This window comes from Talpa europaea, assembly GCF_964194135.1.
Source record: "Talpa europaea genome assembly, chromosome: 8".
In the NCBI taxonomy this organism is placed as follows: domain Eukaryota; kingdom Metazoa; phylum Chordata; class Mammalia; order Eulipotyphla; family Talpidae; genus Talpa; species Talpa europaea.
In genome coordinates, this window is record NC_140075.1 from 120,813,140 (window position 1) to 120,835,858 (window position 22,719).

Consider the following 22,719-nt stretch of genomic DNA (forward strand, 5'->3'; position numbering starts at 1 on the left):
TAAAAAGCACCTTCTCAGGCAGATCTTCCTGCCCTTTGCCCTTCTGAGGTGAAACCCCTACCCCTACCCCCAGGACACTTAGGCATTAACTCCGTCCTGAACTCAAATCTGTTACTGTTGCGCCTGACTTTCCTAGAATATTGTCTCCTCTTTACTACTTCTCCTTAGTCTCTGTGATACCATAAAATGTTCAGTTTTCTTCACTTGGGGCTTAGCTAGTCAGTAATACTTGTGTGCTTGCTCTGTAATAGCTGGCTTAGCTATCAGTGACTATTTTGTTGTTCTCTTACAGTCCGTCCCCCTTCAGCTTTTTTTTTTTTTTTTTTTTTCCCTTGTGGGACTGCTGCGCCACCAGGGGAGGGACGCCCCCCCTTCAGCTTTTATGTAGTTTATGTTCACTGTGTTCTTTTGCAATCATTCCTTTATGATTCTGTCAGGACTTCTCAGTCAGTTTCTGGATCCTGACTTACTCCGGGGAATTCGTTTACATTTTGCTCTCTGAGATCTTACATGTCTTTCTATGCCTTGAGTCCTGTTCATCATTTTTTTAAATCTAGAAATAGCTAAAAATCTTGAAATTTTCTCATACTTCCCTTGGCAGCAGTTTTATGTCTGGGTACCTCTCTTTCCTTTTCATATTTTTTGTGGCCTTCACATTTTCATTCTCCTGTCTGTCCAGACTGACCTAAGAAGTATCCTTCCTCTTAAGGAAAGCTCTCTTTTGTAGCTTTATTAGTCTGCCTTTCTTTTATTTTCATTCTTAACATTTCTTCTTTACTGAAAGTCAGACCAGATCATTTTTATCAAATCATGACAATTCCACCTGGATTCTCTGAGGGCTGAGATTCCAGAACTTCTGAATCTCTTCTTAGCCTTCGTATTTGCAGATTAACTCGAGAAGATAGCATTTTCATTACAGTAAGGGCTCTTTTCATTTGGTTCTTTGATTAAATGATACTATTTTTTCTGTAAGTGAAGCCACAGCTTGAGTATTTGGAATCTAAAGCTTTGGGAACTTATGTCATTAATAAAGAGAGCCAACTCAAGACCATGCCAGGTGCAAGCTGTGCGTGTGCCGAGTGCCTTTCAGTGGTGCTACCCGCTGGGTTAAGGTCAGGACCGTATCACCTTGCAGCATTTCTGAAGGCATTCCAGACCTTTCCCCCTTTCTCACGTCACGAGCTAACCGTTCTGAGCAATTTAAGTTTCTTGGCTTGTTGGGCTGCTTTAGTGGTCAGCGTTTCAAATTGCATAGCCAAGACAGCAAAACTTGTTTCATTTCAAAATATGCCCTTGAACTTTTATCAAAATATTCCTTTACTTTAAAATATATTTAATTTTGCAAACTTCTGAGTTTATCATTGGAACCCCTTCTGACATAAAGTTGAAGTTTACAACAAACTCTAGGGCTTCTGAGAGGTAAGGAAAATCACAGGTTTGGGTATATAAAAAGGAAACCACCCATGGTTCTGTAACAACTTTTAGCAGATATTCTTGAGGGATAGCACTGCTAAATACAAGTTGGAATTACTGGGGCCTCCCTGATGGCGCAGGGGTTAAAGTCTCAGCACTATCAACCTGTCACCAGCCGCTGCAGCGTGAGCTTGATCCCCGGCCAGGGAGCTGACCCACACAGCGCAGCAGACCTCTCCTGTCTCCCCCGCTGCTCCCCTCAGCGGTATATTTCAGAGGATCTACCTGTTCTGCTCCCCACTCTGTCTCCGGTGAATCCTCTCGTCCCCCACACCTCTGGTCTACACCCTAGTTCTTGTATGCATAAATAAATAAAAATAATCTTTAAAAAATTGTAATTACTTTTATGTGGTTTCTTTTTTTGACTATGCACTTGTTTCCTACCCAGTTTTTCTTAATCATTATTTTTGAGCACTATCTAGCATTTATAGCAAATCAGTGACCTGCTTTTCCAGTGGCAGTTTGTAATGCTGTTTAGACCTTGGTTTCTAGAATTAATTGACATTAAATATTTTCCTTGCTGTTAATGGTTATATATATTTTCGACAATCACAGCAATATGATATTGTTTGAATTTTACTTAAACTTTGAAGAAATTGGTGCTGGCTCTCCTAGGGCACAATACTTGGTCTCTTTCAGAGACTTGCCCTGGTTTGTTGGAAAACAGGGCCACACTGTAAGTAAGATGTGAAGGGGATGTTCTAGCATCAGGCTTCTCCATTGTGGGTCTGCGTGACACTCTTGTCATCATAGTTAGTTTAGTGTATCCTAGAAAGTGTCTGCTACTGGTAAACCTCAAATTTAGAGGAAGCTCATTCCCTCTCTGAGCTTGGAACCTCTGCTTTTAAAATAAAATGGAAGGGGCCTTCCCTAGTGGCACAGTGGTTGAGCTCTGGGTTGTGAAGCTGCCTGCAGCCTCTGCAGCGCCGGTTCGATCCCCGGCTGCCCGGCGAGGGTCCCACATGGCTCGCAGACCTCTCCTGCCGCCCGCTGCTCCCCTCAGCAGTGTACTTCGTCAGTCTGCCTGCTCTTCTGTCCCTTCTGGCTCTGGTGAATTCTCTCACCCTCCCACACCTCTGACTGTACCCAGTGCTTGTATGAATGAATGAATATAAATCTTTTTAAAAAAGAAGAAAAGAAAAGAAAAGAAATGTGAGGATCCCAAAAATTTTTGTTAGACTCCTTTATAAATAAACAAATAAATAAATAAATAAATAAGAAGTACGTTATTTGCGGGAATGTATCTTAGAAAGGTAAGCAATTGTGTCAAGTGTGAAGAGTCTTAAACTTGAATATTATCACTTATAGTTTCTTAATAGCATCTCATTCATCTAAATATTTTTTAGATTTGCTTGATTCTGTTTTATCAACTGTCATAAATCTTATTTAATAGGTTCAAGGAAAGGACCCTTCAGTGGACATCACCCAGGACCTTGTCGATGAATCTGAAGAGGAGCGTTTTGATGATATGTCATCACCAGGTTTAGAATTGCCATCTTGTGAATTAAGTCGCCTTGAGGAAATTGCAGAACTTGTGGCATCATCTTTACCTTCCCCACTTCGTCGTGAAAAACTTGCACTAGCACTGGAAAATGAGGGTTATATTAAAAAGCTCTTAGAGCTTTTTCATGTGTGCGAGGATTTGGAGAATATTGAAGGACTGCACCACTTGTATGAAATAATCAAAGGCATCTTCCTCTTGAATCGAACTGCTCTTTTTGAAGTTATGTTCTCTGAGGAATGTATAATGGACGTCATTGGATGCTTAGAGTATGACCCTGCTTTATCGCAACCGCGAAAACACAGGGAATTTCTAACAAAAACAGCTAAGTTTAAAGAAGTGATTCCCATATCAGATCCTGAGCTGAAACAAAAAATTCATCAAACATACAGAGTTCAGTATATACAAGATATGGTTCTACCTACCCCTTCAGTCTTTGAAGAAAATATGTTGTCAACACTTCACTCCTTTATCTTTTTCAACAAGGTAGAAATTGTTGGTATGTTACAGGTGAGTTAGATTTTTCTTTTTTTCCCTACTAAAAAAGATAACCACATGATACCATTTAACCCATTAATTGCCTTTAGCAGAAAGTTTTCTTTCAAATACCTAAATTGAGTTTTGATTTTGTATAAAGGCATGCATTTTCGTGATATACAAGAGATTACAATATATAAAACTATCACACCAGAGGCTGTATTTGGGTTAGGGAAGATGTGATGAAGTCTAACTTGAAGAAACTATAAAGGAAAGATCATAATGAAGTAACTGGATGTCGAAATTTAGAGATATTAATCTGTCGGTTTTGCATAGAATAGAATAAATTTAGAAGAATAAAAAATTAGGGACGCCAAGAAATATGTCATTAGAGAATTTATAAAAATCTACATAGTATTACAATATGTATGGAAGATCCACTGTCAAAGCCAGGGGACTATGGCAGATGCTGGCAGATTACAGCTGCATGTCTCTCCTGAGACCAAAAGACATACTGTTAAAATGGATGAGAGTGTGGGGAAGTCTGCCTGACACCTGGCTGTGTGGTGACTCTTTACGTCCTAAAGCCTCAGTTTCCATGTTAGTACCTACCCTCTAAGGTCATTTGAAGATGAAATAAGATGATGTATATAAAAGCACTGAGCATGGTACAAGGCTCTTGAGCATTATTTTAAAGTGTGTTAATAATTGCTTATTAAACTCCACCTTTTCTTTTTATAGTATGCCCAGTCTCTCAGGTCTAATGTTACAGGGTTGCTTGCATTGAACTTGCATAGGTTACAGTTACTAACTTCTGCCCAAAACACAGAATCAATCTCTTGTGAGCTGGCCAGTAATCTATGTAACAGCCACAAAGTTAGATAATCTTTCTCTATATTACCCCATAGTGTATGAGTCTAATCTAACTGAAATGAAAGTTTACGTAGTGCAAATAAATATCTGTGAGTTACATCCCTCCCATTTTTGTTTCTTTGTTACCCATGGTATTTTAGGAATAACAGATATGTGACATGACTTGAAAATAGAAGACCTTACCTCAGATTTACAAATAATATTTGAAACCTGGATTTGATAAAAGAAAGGAGGCAAATAAATGTCAATAAAAACTGCTTGGTAGCACATGTGACAAATAAGCAGTAGGTTTAAGTTTTGTGTCTGTTCCTTTGTAGAAAATGACTATTTTCAGTGTCCTTGCCTTTGTCATCATCAAAATGGAAGTATAGATTCAGATAGAAAATTCAGTTTTACCAAAACTGCTTTCCTGGAGCTAATAATAATAATTCCTGTTCATGCTGACAAATTTGATGTTTTCCATTCATTTAAGACAGACATGTAAACAAATAATATAGGCAGTATAGTCTGGTGAGTACAGTAGTAATCCTCAGTATAATATAGTGTGTTGTAATTAATAGAGGAGGAAGACAGGCTCTGTGCTAGTTCCCGTTTGTTTCTGATAACAGGGCCCAGGCTTTGCTTAGCAGTAGAGCCTCTATTCTGGTCCAGTTTTGAGTCCTACTTACCTTGGATAGTCCTGAATACTCCTGGTCATTTTCTTCAGTTCCTTAAGGTTCTTGCTTTGTTATGCAGGGATTTGTCACTTCTGTGTTTTCTTTGTCTTCATACCCACAAATGCCAGTTTTACTCATTATGAAAATTTTCAAGTTGTTAATTCTTTGTTGCCCTACAGTATGCTCTGTAAAATGCTGGTTGCCCATGCAGTAGTTCTGTCTTTCTCTCGATGGAGAGCACTTACATCCAAAGTGCTACTAGTAAAAGTAAAGTTAGGAATAACCAAATGAGTTTTGTATCATAGAAAATGTTACCTGAGCACTTAGAACTGCAAATGTGGAGTTTATGATCTAGATGGAGATTCTATACTGACATGACTATAAGTATGTGTGAGGTACTGTTAAATTGACAACTGAGGAATTATTAATTATAGAAACTAAAGAATTAAAATGTAGCAAAATCTTAATTTTAAATGGTGGGGGGGGTGAACAGCCAATCAGGAAGGCTCTGCACCCTGCTATTTTAATCTGTCTCAATTGAAAATAAGTAGGTATGGTAAATAATAGATGTTTCTTTAAAAGCACTGGATTTAGCTTTTTAAATAAGTGAATTTTCTGAATTTTTAAAATGTGTATGAAGTTTTAGCTTCAGCTGTAGGTTTTGAAACTAGAAAAGTGAATTGACAACAAACTATGGTCCATACCAGATTTTGTAAATAAAGTTTTATTTGAATACCGCTATACTCATTCATTTACATATTATCTGTTTTTGCTTTGTACTGTATATGACCCACAAACATTTACAATGTGGCCTTTAAATATGCTCAGGAAACAGCGCTTTGCCACAAAAAGAATATTCTTTCTATATAAATCCCCAGTTTATCCTTTAGTAGTTTGGTGTTTTCTCTTAAGAAACATTATTGCCGGGCCTCCCCGGTGGCGCAGCGGTTGAGCGCCAGGTTGCGAAGCTGCCCGCAGCCTCTGCAGCGCCGGTTCAATCCCCGGCTGCTCCCCGGCTACCGGAGGAGGGTCCCGCATGGCACGCAGACCTCTCCTGCTGCCCGCTGCTCCCCTCAGCAGTGTACTTCGGTCCTTCTGCCTGCTCTGCTCCCTGCTCTGGCTCTGGTGAATTCTCTCACCCTCCCGCGCTTCCGACTGTACCCAGTGCTTGTATAAATAAATAAATAAATCTTTAAAAAAAAAAAAAAAAGAAACATTATTGCCAATATTGTCTTTTCTTTTTCCAATTATTGCAATTTATATCTTATATTTTAGCACCTTGAATTATATTTTAATGTACTTTTACTATTAACATCATTAAATTTATTCTTTGCACAGGAAGATGAGAAATTTCTGACAGATTTGTTTGCACAATTAACAGATGAAGCAACAGATGAGGAAAAAAGACAAGAGTTGGTAAGTAACTTGGTATTATGAAGGGCATGATGCTAAAACAAACCTTTTATAGTCACTGACCCTTTTTCCTAATTTTAGGTTAACTTTTTAAAAGAATTCTGTGCGTTTTCCCAAACGCTACAACCTCAAAACAGAGATGCTTTTTTCAAGACATTGTCAAACATGGGCATATTACCAGCTTTAGAAGTCATCCTTGTAAGTTGGTTTCTTCTTAAATTTAATTACTGTTTTTTTTTTTAATTCACAATGGTAATGTATTTTTTATATTTTACCTGTAACGTGCATCTACTTGATTATAGGCAATATTTAATGTTAGTTGTGTAAAAATTAATAATTTTACTAGAAACTACAGATTAAACTGAAAGGAATTTTCTGTATTTTTAATAATAATTTTTAACTTTGCAGCCTAATATAAGTTGAAATGCTAAAGCAGAAGGTAAATGGGAATAAAAGAAAATAAAACTATCTTTGGAAAAACTTTTACATGTAGCAGAATTTCCTCTACTTTTAATTGTACTGTTCTCTTACAATTTGTTGCAAAGTTTTATATTTACATGATTGTAAGTTCCATATTTTATAAGTATAGGAGGACTGAGTCCTTTTTATCTGCAGGGCATGGATGATACACAGGTGCGAAGTGCTGCTACTGATATATTCTCATACTTGGTTGAATATAATCCATCCATGGTACGAGAGTTTGTCATGCAGGAGGCACAACAGAATGATGATGTAAGTAAGAAGTTAACAGAGCAAAAAATAAACAACAAGGTAAATATTATTTGCACTAATAGTAAGTATTTATACATGGGGAGCTATAACTGTATTTATTATTCATTTTTTAAGATTTAGTTAATGTTTGAGAAAAATATGGCCATAATATCACATGGCTTAGTCTACCCCTAAATTGGCTCCTGTTTTCAGTTTATAAAGTGTGTCTTAAAGCAGTTACCTGTTAATGCTCAACTTAAATTACTTTCTAAGTTCTAGAGGTCAAGTTTCTTAATTCTGAAGTTAACGTGTTGTCTTATTAAATCATTTAAGTAGTAGTTTTGTGTATGTGGAGTTATTGCTAACTTCCCTAGGAATTGACTTTGTTATGGGGTAGAGTCTCAAAATTATCAAGAATGAAGAAATGAATCATAATTCCTTAGAAAGTATTTAGGGTGCTCTTTTGACTACCTAACCATAGGGAACAGGCTTATCAACTTTTACATTAACTGAGAGGATATCTTGGTAATATTAAGTATTAATGTATATCCAATATATAGCCCCAAAGTATATAATACATGGCAGCCCTAAATGTGTGTGCTGTTGTTTTCAGAAAATTAAACCAATGAGTCTGATTTTATTCTCTTTTCTCCTTAAAATCTTGGAAGTTAATTTTTACTTAAGAATAAGCTGGTAATGAACTTGTTAAGGAAGGCTGAGAAGGGACATCCTTTAAAAGGGAAAAATATGCAGAATTCCAGCCTGTCACATTTTTATAAAATGAGAAAGTAGCCTTTTTAAAAAGTTACTGTGGTTCAGAATTAAGAGGAATGCTTACTAATGTACATTTAAGTGGGGTTTTTTGGTTTTTGTTTTTTATTATAGTGCCAGGGTACATGTAGAAAAGTGCCGTTTTGACCTACTGAATTTCATATCATACTCTTCTTTGGTACTGTATCTTGAGAACCAAAATAGCTGTTATTAAAAATAAATGCTATTTATTTGGCCCATAGGCAAAAGCAGGGATTTTCTTAATCCCTCTCAATTTTTATTTACTCCTTGGGCCATGAACACTGGTGAGAATAGCATCAGGGGAAACTAGCAGTCAATTTTCTGTGATAGTGTACTCCATGTAATACGCTTGTTCTCCTATGTGCTTTTTGAATACCATAATCTAGTTTTCTCCAGTTTCAACATTCATCTAATTTTTCTTAGTTATTTTAAATGAAAACGTTGTCATCTCCATAAATGGAGAACAAATGCAGATATTATTTGCATAAGTAGAAGGATCCTATAAAAATATAATGAAAGTAGAATAATGCTATACATACTAACTAGTCTTACCATGAAAGCTGTGAACTAAGGCCCATTAGCTTTCTTTAGCAGTGAGATTTTGTTAACAGGAGGTACAAAGATCTGGTAGAACCAAATAATAACTGGTTTGGCTTAATCAGAGGGATTTAAAAATAACAGAAAAATTTTTTTCTGTTATTTGATGTAGTGTGCCTATACTACACTTTCGGGAAACATTGCTTTTTATATCCTGTTGGACCAGGCAGGCAGGCAGGCAGTCATTTCATTTCGTATGCCATTAGAAAGACAGAGTTAGGTATAATGCTATAGAATATGTCATAATATGTGCTTTTTCCATTGTCTCCCATAGTAAGTATTTCTGATTTGTGTATTTTTCTCACCAGGATATTTTGCTCATCAACCTCATTATAGAACATATGATTTGTGATACAGACCCTGAACTTGGAGGAGCAGTCCAACTTATGGGCCTGCTTCGAACATTAGTTGACCCAGAGAACATGTTAGCTACTGCCAACGTAAGCCCACAGTGTTTTTCTCTTTTTTCATACTGGTATGTTATTTATTGCTGGAAGGACCCAATGCAGTTAAAGTTCATGGAGTGTTTTTGATTCTTTAGAAAACAGAAAAGACTGAATTTCTGGGTTTCTTCTATAAGCACTGTATGCACGTCCTCACTGCTCCCTTACTGGCAAATACAACAGAAGACAAACCTAGCAAAGGTAAGATAATGCAGGTTCTTGAATTCTGAAACTGACGGTGTTGAGTAATGATCTTTAACAAATCATTTGGTTAACACAGAGGGCTAATAATTTTTTTTAATTTAAGTAACATTGCATTGTAGCATAACAATATAACATAAGCTTCAGATGTGTAATTGTTTTTAAGAGGTGTAAAATTGATAAAATATCTTTTACAGGTGTTTATGTTATAATAGATTAAAAGATATACAATGTTTGATTTCAGAAGTTTAAATTGTTAAAAAAACAATTTCATTAAAATATTTGTAAAACAGTATTTGTATTTAGTATGCAGGTACATGGATGGACTAAACAGGGCAAGGAAATAGCTATGAAAAAAGTCACTGTTATGAGTACTCCAGGTATACAGATGGAGCCAAGCTTGTGTACAATACTAAGCTGTTTTTAGTTGCTCTGAGAGGGTTATTCCTTTGTTAGGATTTTTTTAATTTCTGAATTTTTGTTTTGTGTGTGTAATTTTTAAGGTAGTTTTAGGTTCTTGTGCAAAATTCTTAGCTGAAACTTCGAGCATACGTTATTTCATCATATCAATATAGCATATTTAACTTACTATTTAGAAGATAAATGTTAAATTTATTACCTTTTCTGTGACTTTAGAATCAAGTCTTGGAAGCACGTAATGTTTCATTTTTCCCTATATAATATATTCATGTTGCTCTAAGCTTGAGACTTCCTTCTAAACATGATCGTTCAATTCTCCAAACTTATTGATAACTCATTGGGTGGAAGCCAACATTGCTGTAATCTTTAGGGGCTAAGTGGGGGGAATGGAAACAAAAGTAAAGTACTTCTAGAAGGCATGCTGCCTGATGAGGAGGAAAGGTAAGTCAACAAATATAATTCATTGTTGACTCATGTGTAGGGAAGGGCACCTATGTAACACAGAAGAAGCATAGGAGCAAAGAGAAATTCCACTGAAGACCAGATATGACTGGAAGTACCTCATATGTTACATGTATCTCTGTTGAGAAGTGTGTGAAGACACGTCACAACATTCTTAGACTTTGAAATAAAGCATATCTTACAGACTTGTATCCCTTCTCTGCCTTACTAAAACTTTCAGAACTTGGGTCTTGGGAAATTAATTCCTCACAGAATTAAGTTAAGTAAAAAAAAAATATAAAGCACAGTTCTTAGTACAAGGCAGGCAATCATCAATATTCCTTAACTTTAAAATACTTGGGTTAAGGGCTTCCCCGGTGGCGCTGCGGTTGAGCACTGGGTTGCGAAGCTGCCCGCAGCCTCTGCGGCGGCGGTTCAATCCCCGGCTGCTCCCCGGGCCACAGAAGGAGGGTCCCACATGGCGCGCAGACCTCTCCTGCCGCCCGCTGCTCCCCTCAGCAGTGTACTTCGGTCCTTCTGCCTGTTCTGCTCCCCGCTCTGGCTCTGGTGAATTGTCTCACCCTCCCGTGCTTCTGACTGTACCCAGTGCTTGTATAAATAAATAAATAAATCTTAAAAAAAAATAAAAAAAATAAAAAAAAATAAAATACTTGGGTTAAAAAAGGAAATTTACTTGATTGAGATTAGGATTCTTATATTTGGGGGAGGAAAGCATGTTAATTGTTAAAAGTAATTTTGTGTTGTTTATTTTAGATGATTTTCAGACTGCCCAGTTGTTGGCACTTGTATTGGAATTGTTAACATTTTGTGTGGAGCACCATACCTACCACATAAAGAACTACATTATTAATAAGGACATCCTGCGGAGAGTGCTGGTTCTTATGGCCTCAAAGCATGCGTTCTTGGCATTATGTAAGTGTCGCTTCTGGTAGAACTCTTTACTATATTTTTTTATATTGTTGGTATCTCTAGTTCTTACTGCTTGAGAAGAAAAGATCACTGATTTCAGGTCAAGATGCCTAGGTACTAATACTAAACTGCAGAGATTATATATAGTGCTCCACATTCCGAGCAGGTGATTTTCTTGAATTTTTCTCATTAATATACACAAAAGGATTAGACTATCTTCCAAATATATTAAGGTATTATAGTCCATTATTTAAATACCTCTGATAATTTTACCTAGTGTAGTTTTTGGATTTTTACTATAATTAAAACTTAGACATCCCTCTTGCAGCTTGAAAAATGTATAGCTAATGGCACTGAGTTTCCAAGACCCCATTCTGTGTTAGAGAATTCCTGGCACATTAATTTCACAAATATTTTTCCCTCCAGATTTATTGAGATATATTTTATGCACACGCGCGTGCACACACACACAGAGCATTGTCTTTCCTTAGATGTTGTAGAGTAGGGGTGGCAAACTCCTGCTATGACCAAATCTAGCCTGTGATCTATTCTTATACAACCTGCCATCTGAAAAATGGGTTTTCATGTTTTTGAAGGTTTGTTTTTTTTAAAGGAGGGAAAAAAATGCAGAGATCATATGCAACCCACAAAGCCTAAAACCTTTAATGGAGAAGTTTGTGAACTCTTTTAGAATAAAACTCTGTTCTTATGACCCTCACAATTGGAAATAGGTTAATACATATTCTTGATTATGTAGCAGCCTGCTTTCTTTGGTAAGTTGTCAAACCAATTTTAAGATACCCTAGAGGCTTAGTAAGAGATTTTTGCTGGTAACTTTGCCTTTTGGTTTTTATAGGTAAGTGTGGTTCTTTCATTATTGTTTAATTGCCCACGAATTAGAGGCCTGAATATAATACATCATTTTGCTATCTTTTACTTCATTGAAAATGGTTTTTCTTAATTGATTTAAAGTTCTTAAATTATTTCTAAAAGACTGCTGAAGAGTATGCTTTTGATGTTGATTTTGATTAACTGTTAGAAATAGGTTTCCTTCTATCAAACTTTTCTATCAAGTTAATGTATATATTGTGTTGTGTGCTGAGGATTCTTGTGGTCAGTATATATTTTCATTTTCTAACTTCCAGATATTTAATATAATTACTGCTTATCTCCAGGGCTTTTTATATTACCCAATTAGTCTTTTTCAGCCAAAGGGAATAGGTCGTTTCTCTGGGGTTAATTTAGATTGGTAAGGACACAAAAAAAAAATTCATTGTTTTTGGTTCTATATTACTGTATATATCCATGAGCTTTAGCAGATGCAAAAGAAGAGTTTTTAAACACCTATTCGCTTACATACCTATCACAGCCAAAATTAGCTGACAGACCAAATTTAGAGGGCGTTCATAACACTTTGAATTGTTCTTTATGTCAACATAGGCTTTGTTTGAGCATGGCAGAGGGAGTTTGAGCAGATGGGAGAGGATGGCACAACAGAAAACAAATAAGTTAAGCCATCAGTTTTATTTCAAGTAATTAAATACCTACTACCATATTTTATTGATTTTAAGAGATGCATTTATTATCTTTTAAGTCAAGGTGAGTGTTGCAATTAGTGACAAGTTATTTTGACTGGTAACTGTTTTTCCCTTATAATCAGCTGAATCTCATATTTGATGGAATATTAAACCTGGTACTAGGAAAATGATGATTAACAGCTGGACACAACTATCAAGGGAATCAGTTCATTAGGCAGATATAATCATCTAAAAATCAAAATACATCATAAACAATGTATAGACGCATTTGGAAGCTTAGTGGGCAATATGAATGAGACAGATTAGGAAAATTCATTTAGGGGTAAAATTAAATTGTGTTTTGGTCATTGGAGAGTGATACGTTCTTGATTGAATCCGCAGTTAAGAAGTGCAAATGTGAGGGCTTTCCTGGTGGCACAAAGGGGTTAAGTGTTAGTATGAAGCTATGGACAGCCACTGCAGTATTAGTTCAACCCCCAGCCCGGGAGATGGCGCAGCAGACCTCTCCTGTCTCGCCTTCTCCCTACTCTGTCTCTGGTGAATCCTTTCACCCCTCCCCACACACACATACCTCTGGCCTGTACCCCAGTTCTTGTATGCATAAGTAAATAAAAAATCTTTTTTTTTTTAAATGCAAATGTGAAAAAGGGTAGTGGATTAGTATAGATAGAACACAAGTCTAGTGGGAGAGTGGCAGGAAAAGACCGACCTTTTTCTTCAATTTAGTTCTTTATCCCATTGTTTTGTTTGTATCATAAAGGAAATTTCTCATGATTCAGTGGGAACCCTGGAAAAAGACAGTTGCAAGTTACTGAAGGTTTGTATTTTAGAAAAATTAAGTATGCTAGCAAAATCTTGGTCACATTTTATTATTGTTCCACAAATGATTCTCAGTGTCGCTGAAGGAAATGCCATCATTTGAACAAGGTGTTTATTAGGACTGGCCTTACAGTACACAGTATGAGCTTTTATCTAGATTTCTAAAAGAATTGAATGTAAATTTGAGGCAATTTAAGATATTTTTAGTTCTGAGAAAAGTGCATTGGAGTGAAATATTAGGTAGAGTTTTTTGTGTGTGTGTTTTTTTTTTTAAGATGGTTTATAAATTTAGTGCCCACTTAAAAGGACAGAAGTTAATGAGTGGTTAGATGTAAACAATTTGGGGGCTTAGGGAACTTTTAATTTTTGTATCTGCTTCTTAATAGTACACCTGTCATATTAAAGACAGCTAACCAAGTCTATAAGTGAGATCAGCAATCCTTTCGAAATTTAGTCTTAGAGTCTCCCTGGTGGCGCTGGGGGCTTAAGCACACCACTATGAAGTTATCCTCAGCCTCTGCAGCACGAGTTCAATTCCCGGCTGGCCAGGAAGATACCCACATGGCACAGCAGACCTCGTCTGTCTGGCCCGCTGCTCCCCTCCGCAGTGTATTTCATTCAGTCTGCCTGTTCTCCCCACTCTGTTTCTGGTGAATCCTCTCATTCCCTGCACTTCTGGCCTGTAACCCACCCCAGTTCTTGTATGCATAAATAAATAAATCTTTTAAAAAATTAGTCTTAGCATATATATGAAGAGATACACACTACTAGTTTTATCAGTCTATTTGCTTGGCTTATTATTTTTAGATCTTACATTGTAGGCTTTTAGCTCATACTTTTACGTTGTCTTTTGTTTGACATGGAAATCTGTAAGAGGAATGAAGTAAAGAAAAAAATTGGTTGTAGATGCTTTTATTCAGTTATCATTAAGTAAAATAAAGTCTCAACCTTGTATGAAATCTCATGTTGTATAAGAAATCATCTTCTAGAGATGATTGAAATCAAGCACAAGAGAGCTGCTGTGTTAATGAAGGCTAGAGAAGTGAGTGGAAGCAGAGTACCCTTTCACATTAAAAATGCTGTGGTTGTGCCAATTTGTTCTATTTCAAAAGCTTTCTCTAATCTCCTTTGAGCAACTTGACTTCATAGAACACTCTCACTGGTAAATTTCTGGAAGCAGCTTTATTCAAACAATGAAGTGTAGTAGTTAGTGGTTGGATTATTCGTAAGGCAGATTCTTTTGAGGGGAGGGCTTGAGTGGAAATAACAGCTCTTGATACAAATAAACGAGGGCAAATGGAAACAAGCAGCAAAACAAAAGCAGCAGTAGAACCATATTCTGTATGGGCAGTTTTTGGATAGAACTGCTCTTGAAAGGAATAGCTGATGCCATGTGCATACCCTGGTCTTAGTGAATTCTAGGAAGGGAGTTTGTTTTACTTAACATAGGAACCGCATGCATTCTTCTGGGTGCAGCTAGTGTGTTATGTGGTAGGACACACATCTCCACACAGCCTGCAGAGTTGGAATACCAAATTTTTAAAATATAGCTCTTGCCTTAATTACTTAATATTTTAAAATTTGGCCTTGCATGTGAGCTTTAAAGTATTTTTATGCTAACAAATGGAACGCTAAAGTTCCTTTGTCACAAGACCTTAAAAAAAAACTAAAATCGTGGTTTTGGGAAATTAAACCCCTGTTGGACTTGGAGTTTTACATAGAAAGATGCCTCTTATTGTTGAAAATGTCTTTATTTCATCATGCTTATGTATTTGAAAATATTGAGTAGTTTAAAAAAAATGCAATTACTATTCTATAAACTATTTTGAAACTCCCTGCCCAGAGTGTCCCTTTAGAAAGAGACACTCTTAACTAAGTTGGATTGTTAAGGCAGTTTATAATCAGCTGTAGCTAATTGGGCATTCACTTGTGGACCTCTTTTCTGCCAACTAAAGAAAAATTGAGTTGCTTTACTCCTCTGCCTTCCCACCCAGAAACCGTGTCAGCATGGTTGCCTGGCTACCTGCTCATGAAGGACTTGATTAATAACAAATTGGCAATTTAACGAGCCACTTCTATGATCTCCAAAGAAACCAAAATACAAACACAATATTTAATCTTGCCAACCGAAGACGATGTGACTGCATGAAGTGAGTATGCTTTTTTGAACTGTTTACAATAACTGGGGCATTAACTTACTGATAATTCTATTTAGGTAAAGAGGGCTTTGTTGAAGTCTAGTTGTCTGAGTATATTTGGATCTTGATGAATGGTGACTTAAGCAACTCCCCATACCTCAAGATATAAATATACCTTTTAATCTGTAAGTTAAAGCCTAATTAATTGTAAAAAAAAAAAAAAAACTAGGAAAAAATTTTAAAAAGCATACTCGCTGCAGTAAGCAAAGAGGACCACATTTTTTTTTTTAAATCCTCTAAATTTATTTCTAAACAATGGGAAGGCAAATTCTGGGTCACGCAGATTGGGTTTATAGCTTTTCTACAAACCCACCACAAATAAACCAGTGTAAACCCATGAACTCTAATGCATAATAAGAGTGTCCAAAAATAATGATCAAATTATACAGTGAATTGCCCTAATAAAACAATGGTTTTTCTATTGTTTTTAAGGAGTTACATATAAGAATGTTTAGACTTTTCCTCATCTTAAGTAGTGTGATAGGTTATATTCATTTATTAGCCCTATCTTAGCTTGTATTTCAACTGCACAGTACATTTTGGTCTTTCACTTATTTTCAATATTTTTCTGGCTCTGTAAGGCTTGTTATTTGTGATTTACACACATTACATCTTTCTGATAACCCTTTTATAATCCTTATCTTTAGGTCCATACTTCTGGAAACACTTATCACTGAACGAAGAATTTGTATTTGTTAAACAAGCTTTTTTTTTTTTAAGTCTGGAATATGTAAGTGGTGTGTAATTTGAACAACAATGCTTCTGTGTTTCAGGTGCTCTTCGTTTTAAGAGAAAGATTATTGGATTAAAGGATGAGTTTTACAACCGCTACATAATGAAAAGTTTTTTGTTTGAGCCAGTAGTGAAAGCATTTCTCAACAACGGATCCCGCTACAATCTGATGAATTCTGCAATAATAGAGATGTTTGAATTTATTAGAGTGGTATGTTCTGTATTTATTCAGTTAGAATTTTTTCATTTAGAAAAATACGACTTACTGATATTTTGACTTGAGATTATAAAACTGTAGTTTTGAAAAGCAACCCAGGGGCTCCCCTGGTGGCGCAGCAGTTGAACACTGGGCTGCGAAGCTGCGAAGCTGCTCGCAGCCTCTGCAGCGCCGGTTTGATCCCCGGCCACCAGCGAGGGTCCCACATGGTGTGGCAGACCTCTCCTGCCGTGCCCGCTGCTCCCCTCGGCAGTGTATTTCAGTCTGCCTGTTCCGTTCCCCGCTCTGGCTCTGGTGAATTCTCTCACCCTCTCGCGTTTCTGACTGTACCCAGTGCTTGTGTGTATGTATGTATGAATGAATGAATGAATAAATAAATAAATAAATCTTTTTTTAAAAAAAAAGGCAAACCAGAAGTTTACGAGGGATTCAGTACCTGTGAATCCTTTATAAAATAATTTGAAAACTGGGACCTCCCTGTTGCCACAAGGGGTTAAGCCTCAGCGCTATGAGGCTATCTACAACCACTGCAGCACAAGTTCGATCCCCTGCCAGCGAGCTGACCCACGTGGTGCAGCAGACCTCTCCTTTCTTCCTGCTGCTCCCTTCAGCAGTGTATTTTAGTCCGCCTGTTCTGTTCCCCCCTCTCTCTGGTGAACCCTCTCCCCGTACCTCTGGCCCGTACCCCAGTTCTTATATGCATAAATAAATCTTACAAAAATAATTTGAGGGGCCTTCCTGGTGGCACAAGGGGTTAAGTCTCAGCACTATGAAGCTCTCCGCAGCCACTGCAGCACGAGTTCGATCCCTTGCCAGGGAGCTGACCTACATGGTGCCGCAGACCTCTCCTGTCTCGCCCGCGGGTGTATTTCAGTCAGTGTTCTGTTCCCCACTCTGTCTCCCAGCTCTTATATGCATAAATAAATAAATCTTTAAAAAAAAATTTGAACACTGATTTAATTCTGTCCATGTAGTCATTTTATGAAAGTAAAAGTATAGTTTCAAGTATTCCTATATCTAATTTTGAGGTTTGCCTGAATTTTTCTTAACTTTTCTCATATTCTAAAGAGCAGTTTTATAACCCCTTACTCTTTAAAAAGTGAGTGGTGACTCAAACATTTTGTGTATTCAGCATTATCTTTGGCACTTCTTGGTAAAATATATGACCATTTTAACCATTTATAAGCATACAATTCATTGGTATTATATATGTTCATTCTGTTGTGCAACCATCACCACCACCATCCATTTCTAGCACTTTTCCGTGAAGTGATTTTAAAATATACGTGCCCAGATTCTACCTCAGACTTACTGAATCAGAATCCCTTCATGGAGAGCTGGGCATTCATTTTGAAAAGGACATCAGTGATTCTGAAGTCCACCGAAAGTCTGAACTGTTGAAGTAGTCAGTAGGTGTTACATCTTCTTTCACTGTTTAACTTCATAGATGTCCTAATCTTATCAGCTATTTAGGCCGATCTTTAATCTTGGTAAATAAAGTTACATTTTTCCTTTTTTATTGCAATTTTCTACAGGAAGATATAAAATCATTAACTGCTCATGTAATTGAAAATTACTGGAAAGCACTGGAAGACGTAGATTATGTACAGACATTTAAAGGATTAAAACTGAGATTTGAACAACAAAGAGAGAGACAAGATAATCCAAAACTTGATAGGTAAATTACGACATACTTGAATCTGCTTCTTTCAGTGACAAGTTGTGTGGTGGTGGGTCCAGTTAGTTTGGTATTACTTGGCTTTTCAGAGGGAGGTGGGGAATAGGTAGATAGCAAGCAGAAGTTCCCTACAATGGTTACTTAGAACGTTTTCCTGAAGGCCTAGGTAGACGTATTAGTAAGACAGGCAGACCCTTCTTCAGGCATAGTAACACGCTACATAATAAAGAATAAAAACCAAACTCACTGGCAGTGAGTTTTCATGTGTCCAGAGTAAGTCAGAATAGTACGTACATGCTTTGAATTATTCAAGGTCACAAGTTACTCTAAGAAATCTGGCGCGGCATCACATACTTAAAGTATATTTTAAAATCTTTAAGTTATGATTTGTTTAACACCTGATATGAAATAGTACAATTTTGCTAGTAGGCTGTTTGATTCCACTAGCTCACCCTAAACAAAGCCGGAGTGTATTTTGGGTGGTATGTTTGGTTAAAATGTTTTTCACCAGTCTGTGTATATAAGTCTGTTATATAATATTAACCTGTTAAGACTCTATCTTATCCAGAGCTATTAGATAAAATAGCTTAGAGACTAAAGAAGTCTTTCTATGAGTCTGTTTACTTTGCTTTCTTCTTTTTACTCAGTATGCGCTCCATTTTGAGGAACCATAGATACCGGCGAGATGCCAGAACACTAGAAGATGAAGAGGAGATGTGGTTTAACACGGATGAAGATGACGTGGAAGATGGAGAAGCCGTGGTGTCTCCCTCTGACAAAACTAAAAATGATGATGATATCATGGATCCAATAAGTAAATTCATGGAAAGGAAGAAATGTATGTTGAACAAATAGGCAAAGGAAGGCTTTCTCACTGTTAATTCTTTTATTTCTTCACAACATGAGTAGTATTGACTTTGAGTGTGCCATGACATAGACTGCAGAGATCCTTGCTTTATGAAGATTGAATTAATAGCTCTGTTAAGGAGGTAAAAACTAAATTTTCCCCTTAGGGAAACATTTCAGGCAGGGTAATGAAGGCTTTATTCCTTCTCAGTAGTAAAATCCAGTAGTAACAGTGTCTAGTATTTTGCTAAGCTTTGTTCATAAATTGTTTCTCCTTGGCAAAGAATTAAGCTAAGTTATTTGTGTTTTAGTGCACCTCATTTAGGAGGATTAAAAGTTGAGTGTGGATGATAACTATTGACAATATTCTCATTTTTAGTAAAAGAAAATGAAGAAAAGGAGGTGCTTCTGAAAACGAATCTTTCTGGTCGGCAGAGCCCAAGTTTCAAGCTTTCTCTCTCTAGCGGAACAAAGACTAACCTCACCAGCCAGTCACCTACAGCAAATCTGCCTGGTTCTCCAGGATCACCTGGGTCCCCAGGATCTCCAGGTTCTCCTGGATCCGTCCCTAAAAATACATCTCAGACGGCAGCTATTACTACAAAGGTACTCTCATCTCATTTGGACAAAATTTTTGAGTCTCATTTATCTTGCATATTCTCCTATTACAGCTGAGTGGAGAGAGGGAAAACTTTCTGAGTGGAGTGAGTTATTGGTGGGAAGATTATCCAAAAGTTTGAGGCTTTAAACTTGCTTAAATAAAAGGGCCATCTCCAAGTAGGACAGGAGCATTCTTGCAGCACCTCTCAATTTCCAGGAATTCTTAGGATGAGGTTTAGTGGCCACTGCTTTCTAGAGAAGGGATAGCTATCTACTACCTAGTGATTCCTGCCTGCGCACACAGCACTCTGAGTCAGGGTAGACTTCCCATGCAGCCATGTCAGGATATTTGCCATGAAATAAGTTTTTCAATTTTTTTTTTTAAGATTTATAAAGAGCTAGGGTATAGGCCAGAGGAGTGGGGGGGTGAGAGGAGTCTCCACAGACAGAGTAGGGAGCAGAACAGGTGGATCTACTGAAATACACTGCTGAGAGGAGCAGTGGGCAAGACAGGAGAGGTCTGCTTCGCCACATGTGGGTTAGTTCCCTGGCCAGGGATCAATCTCAGGCTGTCACCATGAAAACACTGAGACTTAACCCTGGGCCACCAGGGAGGCCCTCCTGGTGGTCTTATGACCAGCACCAAAGTCTGAATATATTATTTTGGTCATTTGTATTTTAGAGCTACATTTACAGAGATTTGAAAGTAATTTCAGTTATTCTTTATCAACTTTACCAGTTAATAACCAGATAAACTTAGTGGGAATACAGAAAATCAAAATTTCTGGATACTGCTCAAATGTCTAAATACTATTAACTTCTGTCAGGCAAGGCTTATATTAGAGAATCATCTAGGCCCTCCCTGGTGGCGCAGGAGTTGGAGATAGCACTGTCAAGCTATTGCCGGCCACTGCAGCACAAGTTCGGTCCCTGGCCGGCCAGGGAGCAACCCACATGGCGCAGCAGACCTCTCCTGTCTCACCTGATGTTCTCTCAACAGTGTATTTCAGTAGGTCTACCTATTCTCTCTGGTGAATCCTCTCACACCCCTGCACCCCTGGACTACACCCAGTTCTTGTATTATGCATAAATAAATAAAAATCTTTTTTAAAAAGAATTGTTTACCACTAACATTTCATATAAGCATCAAAAAAAATTTTTTTTTGGGGGAATTTATTTTTTAAGATTTAATTATGCATACAAGAACTGGGGTACAGGCCAGAGGTGTAGGGGGTGAGAGGATTCACTAGAGACAAAGTGGGAAACAGAACAGGCGGACGGGCCCAAATACACTGCTGAGGGGAGCAGCGGGCGAGACAGGAGAGGTCTGCTGCACCATATGGGTTGCTCCCTGGCCAGCTGGGGATCGAACTCTTGCTGCAGAGGCTATGGATAGCTTCATAATGCTGTGCTTAACCTCTTGCGCCACCAGGGAGGCTCAGGATCAAAATTTTAAAAACAAATGTAGAGAAACAGATTAAAACCAGTTATTGTGGGCCTCCCTGGTGGCGCAGGCAGTTGAGCGCCACACTGTGAGCGCCGGCCGGCCGGCGAGAATACCACATGGCAAAGCAGACCTCTCCTCTCCCGCCCGCTGCTCCCCTCAGCAGTGGATTTCGTCAGTCAGCCTGTTCTGTTCCCTGCTCTGTCTCTGGTGAATCCTCTCACCCTCCCGTGCATCTGTCCTGTATCCCGGTTCTTATATGCATGAATGAATGAATCTTTTTTTGAAAAAAAAAAAAAAAAGAAAGAAAGAACAAAAGAACAGGACAGAATAACTTTGCTAACAAACAATGTTTATCTTCTATAGTTTTCATTTTGATGGTATTTAAACTTTAAGAAAATTTTAACACAAGTAACAAAACAGTTTAAATTTAGTAAATGGGGCCTCCCTGGTGGCGCAGCGGTAGAGCGCTGGGTTGTGAAGCTGCCCGCGGCCTCTGCGGCCCCGGTTCAATCCCCGGCTGCTCCCCGGCCACCGGAGGAGGGTCCCACATGGCATGCAGACCTCTCCTGCCGCCCGCTGCTCCCCTCAGCAGTGTCCTTCGGTCCTTCTGCCTGCTCTGCTCCCCGCTCTGGCTCTGGTGAATTCTCTCACCCTCCCGTGCTTCTGACTGTACCCAGTGCATGTATAAACGAACAAGCAAATAAATAAATAAATAAAACATGCCTCTATTTAAAAAAATAAATAAATAAATTTAGTAAATGATGTTCATTAGGTGATTTGTTAGGGTTATAAACTAAGACTTTTTGTTTTATGGAAAGTACAGAGAATAATGAATATCCATTGCACACAATTAAATATTCAGGTGGAGAGGTCTGCTCCAGTTAAAATATGCTTAGCCTTTACCCAGACTTAAAACCTAAGTTTTTTTAAAACCTCGGTTTTTGTTCGCTTTATTTCTGAACAGGGAGGACTTGTGGGTCTGGTAGATTATCCTGATGATGATGAAGATGATGACGAAGACGAAGACAAGGAAGACACGCTACCATTGTCAAAGAAAGCAAAATTTGAGTCGTCATAATGGCAACTGTCTGTGATCAGTACCTGTTGAACAAACTGGTTCTCTGCCCCTCCCCCCTACAGAATCCACAACAAAGCAGCGGTCTCTGTGAGTGACTGACGCGGCTCAGCCTTGCACACTTGACTCTGCTCATCAAGTGCCAATTCAATGGAGCAGGAGGAGGGGATATTACACATTTAGGGGAAAGACTTAAGCCTTTGAGCTCTCCAGCTTGGACCACACATTGCCCTTTTCTCAGGGAAGGAAATGGAAACAAAAAGCCAACAGGGCAGGGGTTTTGTAAGTGGACCTCTGGGTTGTCTGATCAGTTGCTACAATCAGAACATGCTTTCTTGGACCATGCTTGAGACTCAGAAGAATCGGCTCTTCTGCCATAATTCTTCACTAGTTACTAAGAATGCCAGCAGTTTCTTTGATAAAAGAGACCTGCCTTTAAAATCACACATTCTGAACATTTTAGTCAAGCTATAACAGGTTTGGGAAACCTCTGTGGGGGAGGGGCGAATATAAAGTTTCCTCTTTTTTATCTGTTCCCTTTGCCCTTCAAACTGCAGATTTTTTTTTAAGTAGGGTTTTGCCCCTACTTGATTAAAGATTGAGTGGAATTCTAGATGTGGTCATTTGTGTCATAATTTTTT

The 22,719-nt window shown here is 37.9% G+C and overlaps 1 protein-coding gene across 1 annotated transcript in view; it reads left to right on the forward strand.

Moving 5' to 3' along the window:
* The window catches only part of PPP4R3A (protein phosphatase 4 regulatory subunit 3A), a gene marked incomplete at both ends in the record, with an annotated part of 36,403 nt that extends 14,322 nt beyond the window's left edge, over positions 1 to 22,081 (forward strand). Inside the window, 12 exons of the mRNA XM_084240680.1 lie at positions 2,867 to 3,484; positions 6,319 to 6,396; positions 6,475 to 6,591; positions 7,009 to 7,164; positions 8,802 to 8,933; positions 9,035 to 9,137; positions 10,773 to 10,931; positions 16,257 to 16,426; positions 17,968 to 18,110; positions 18,758 to 18,948; positions 19,336 to 19,562; positions 21,968 to 22,081. Coding sequence (XP_084096806.1) covers positions 2,867 to 3,484; positions 6,319 to 6,396; positions 6,475 to 6,591; positions 7,009 to 7,164; positions 8,802 to 8,933; positions 9,035 to 9,137; positions 10,773 to 10,931; positions 16,257 to 16,426; positions 17,968 to 18,110; positions 18,758 to 18,948; positions 19,336 to 19,562; positions 21,968 to 22,081 — 2,208 coding nt within the window. The remainder of the gene's footprint in view (positions 1 to 2,866; positions 3,485 to 6,318; positions 6,397 to 6,474; positions 6,592 to 7,008; positions 7,165 to 8,801; positions 8,934 to 9,034; positions 9,138 to 10,772; positions 10,932 to 16,256; positions 16,427 to 17,967; positions 18,111 to 18,757; positions 18,949 to 19,335; positions 19,563 to 21,967) is intronic.
* Positions 22,082 to 22,719: the final 638 nt, after the last annotated feature.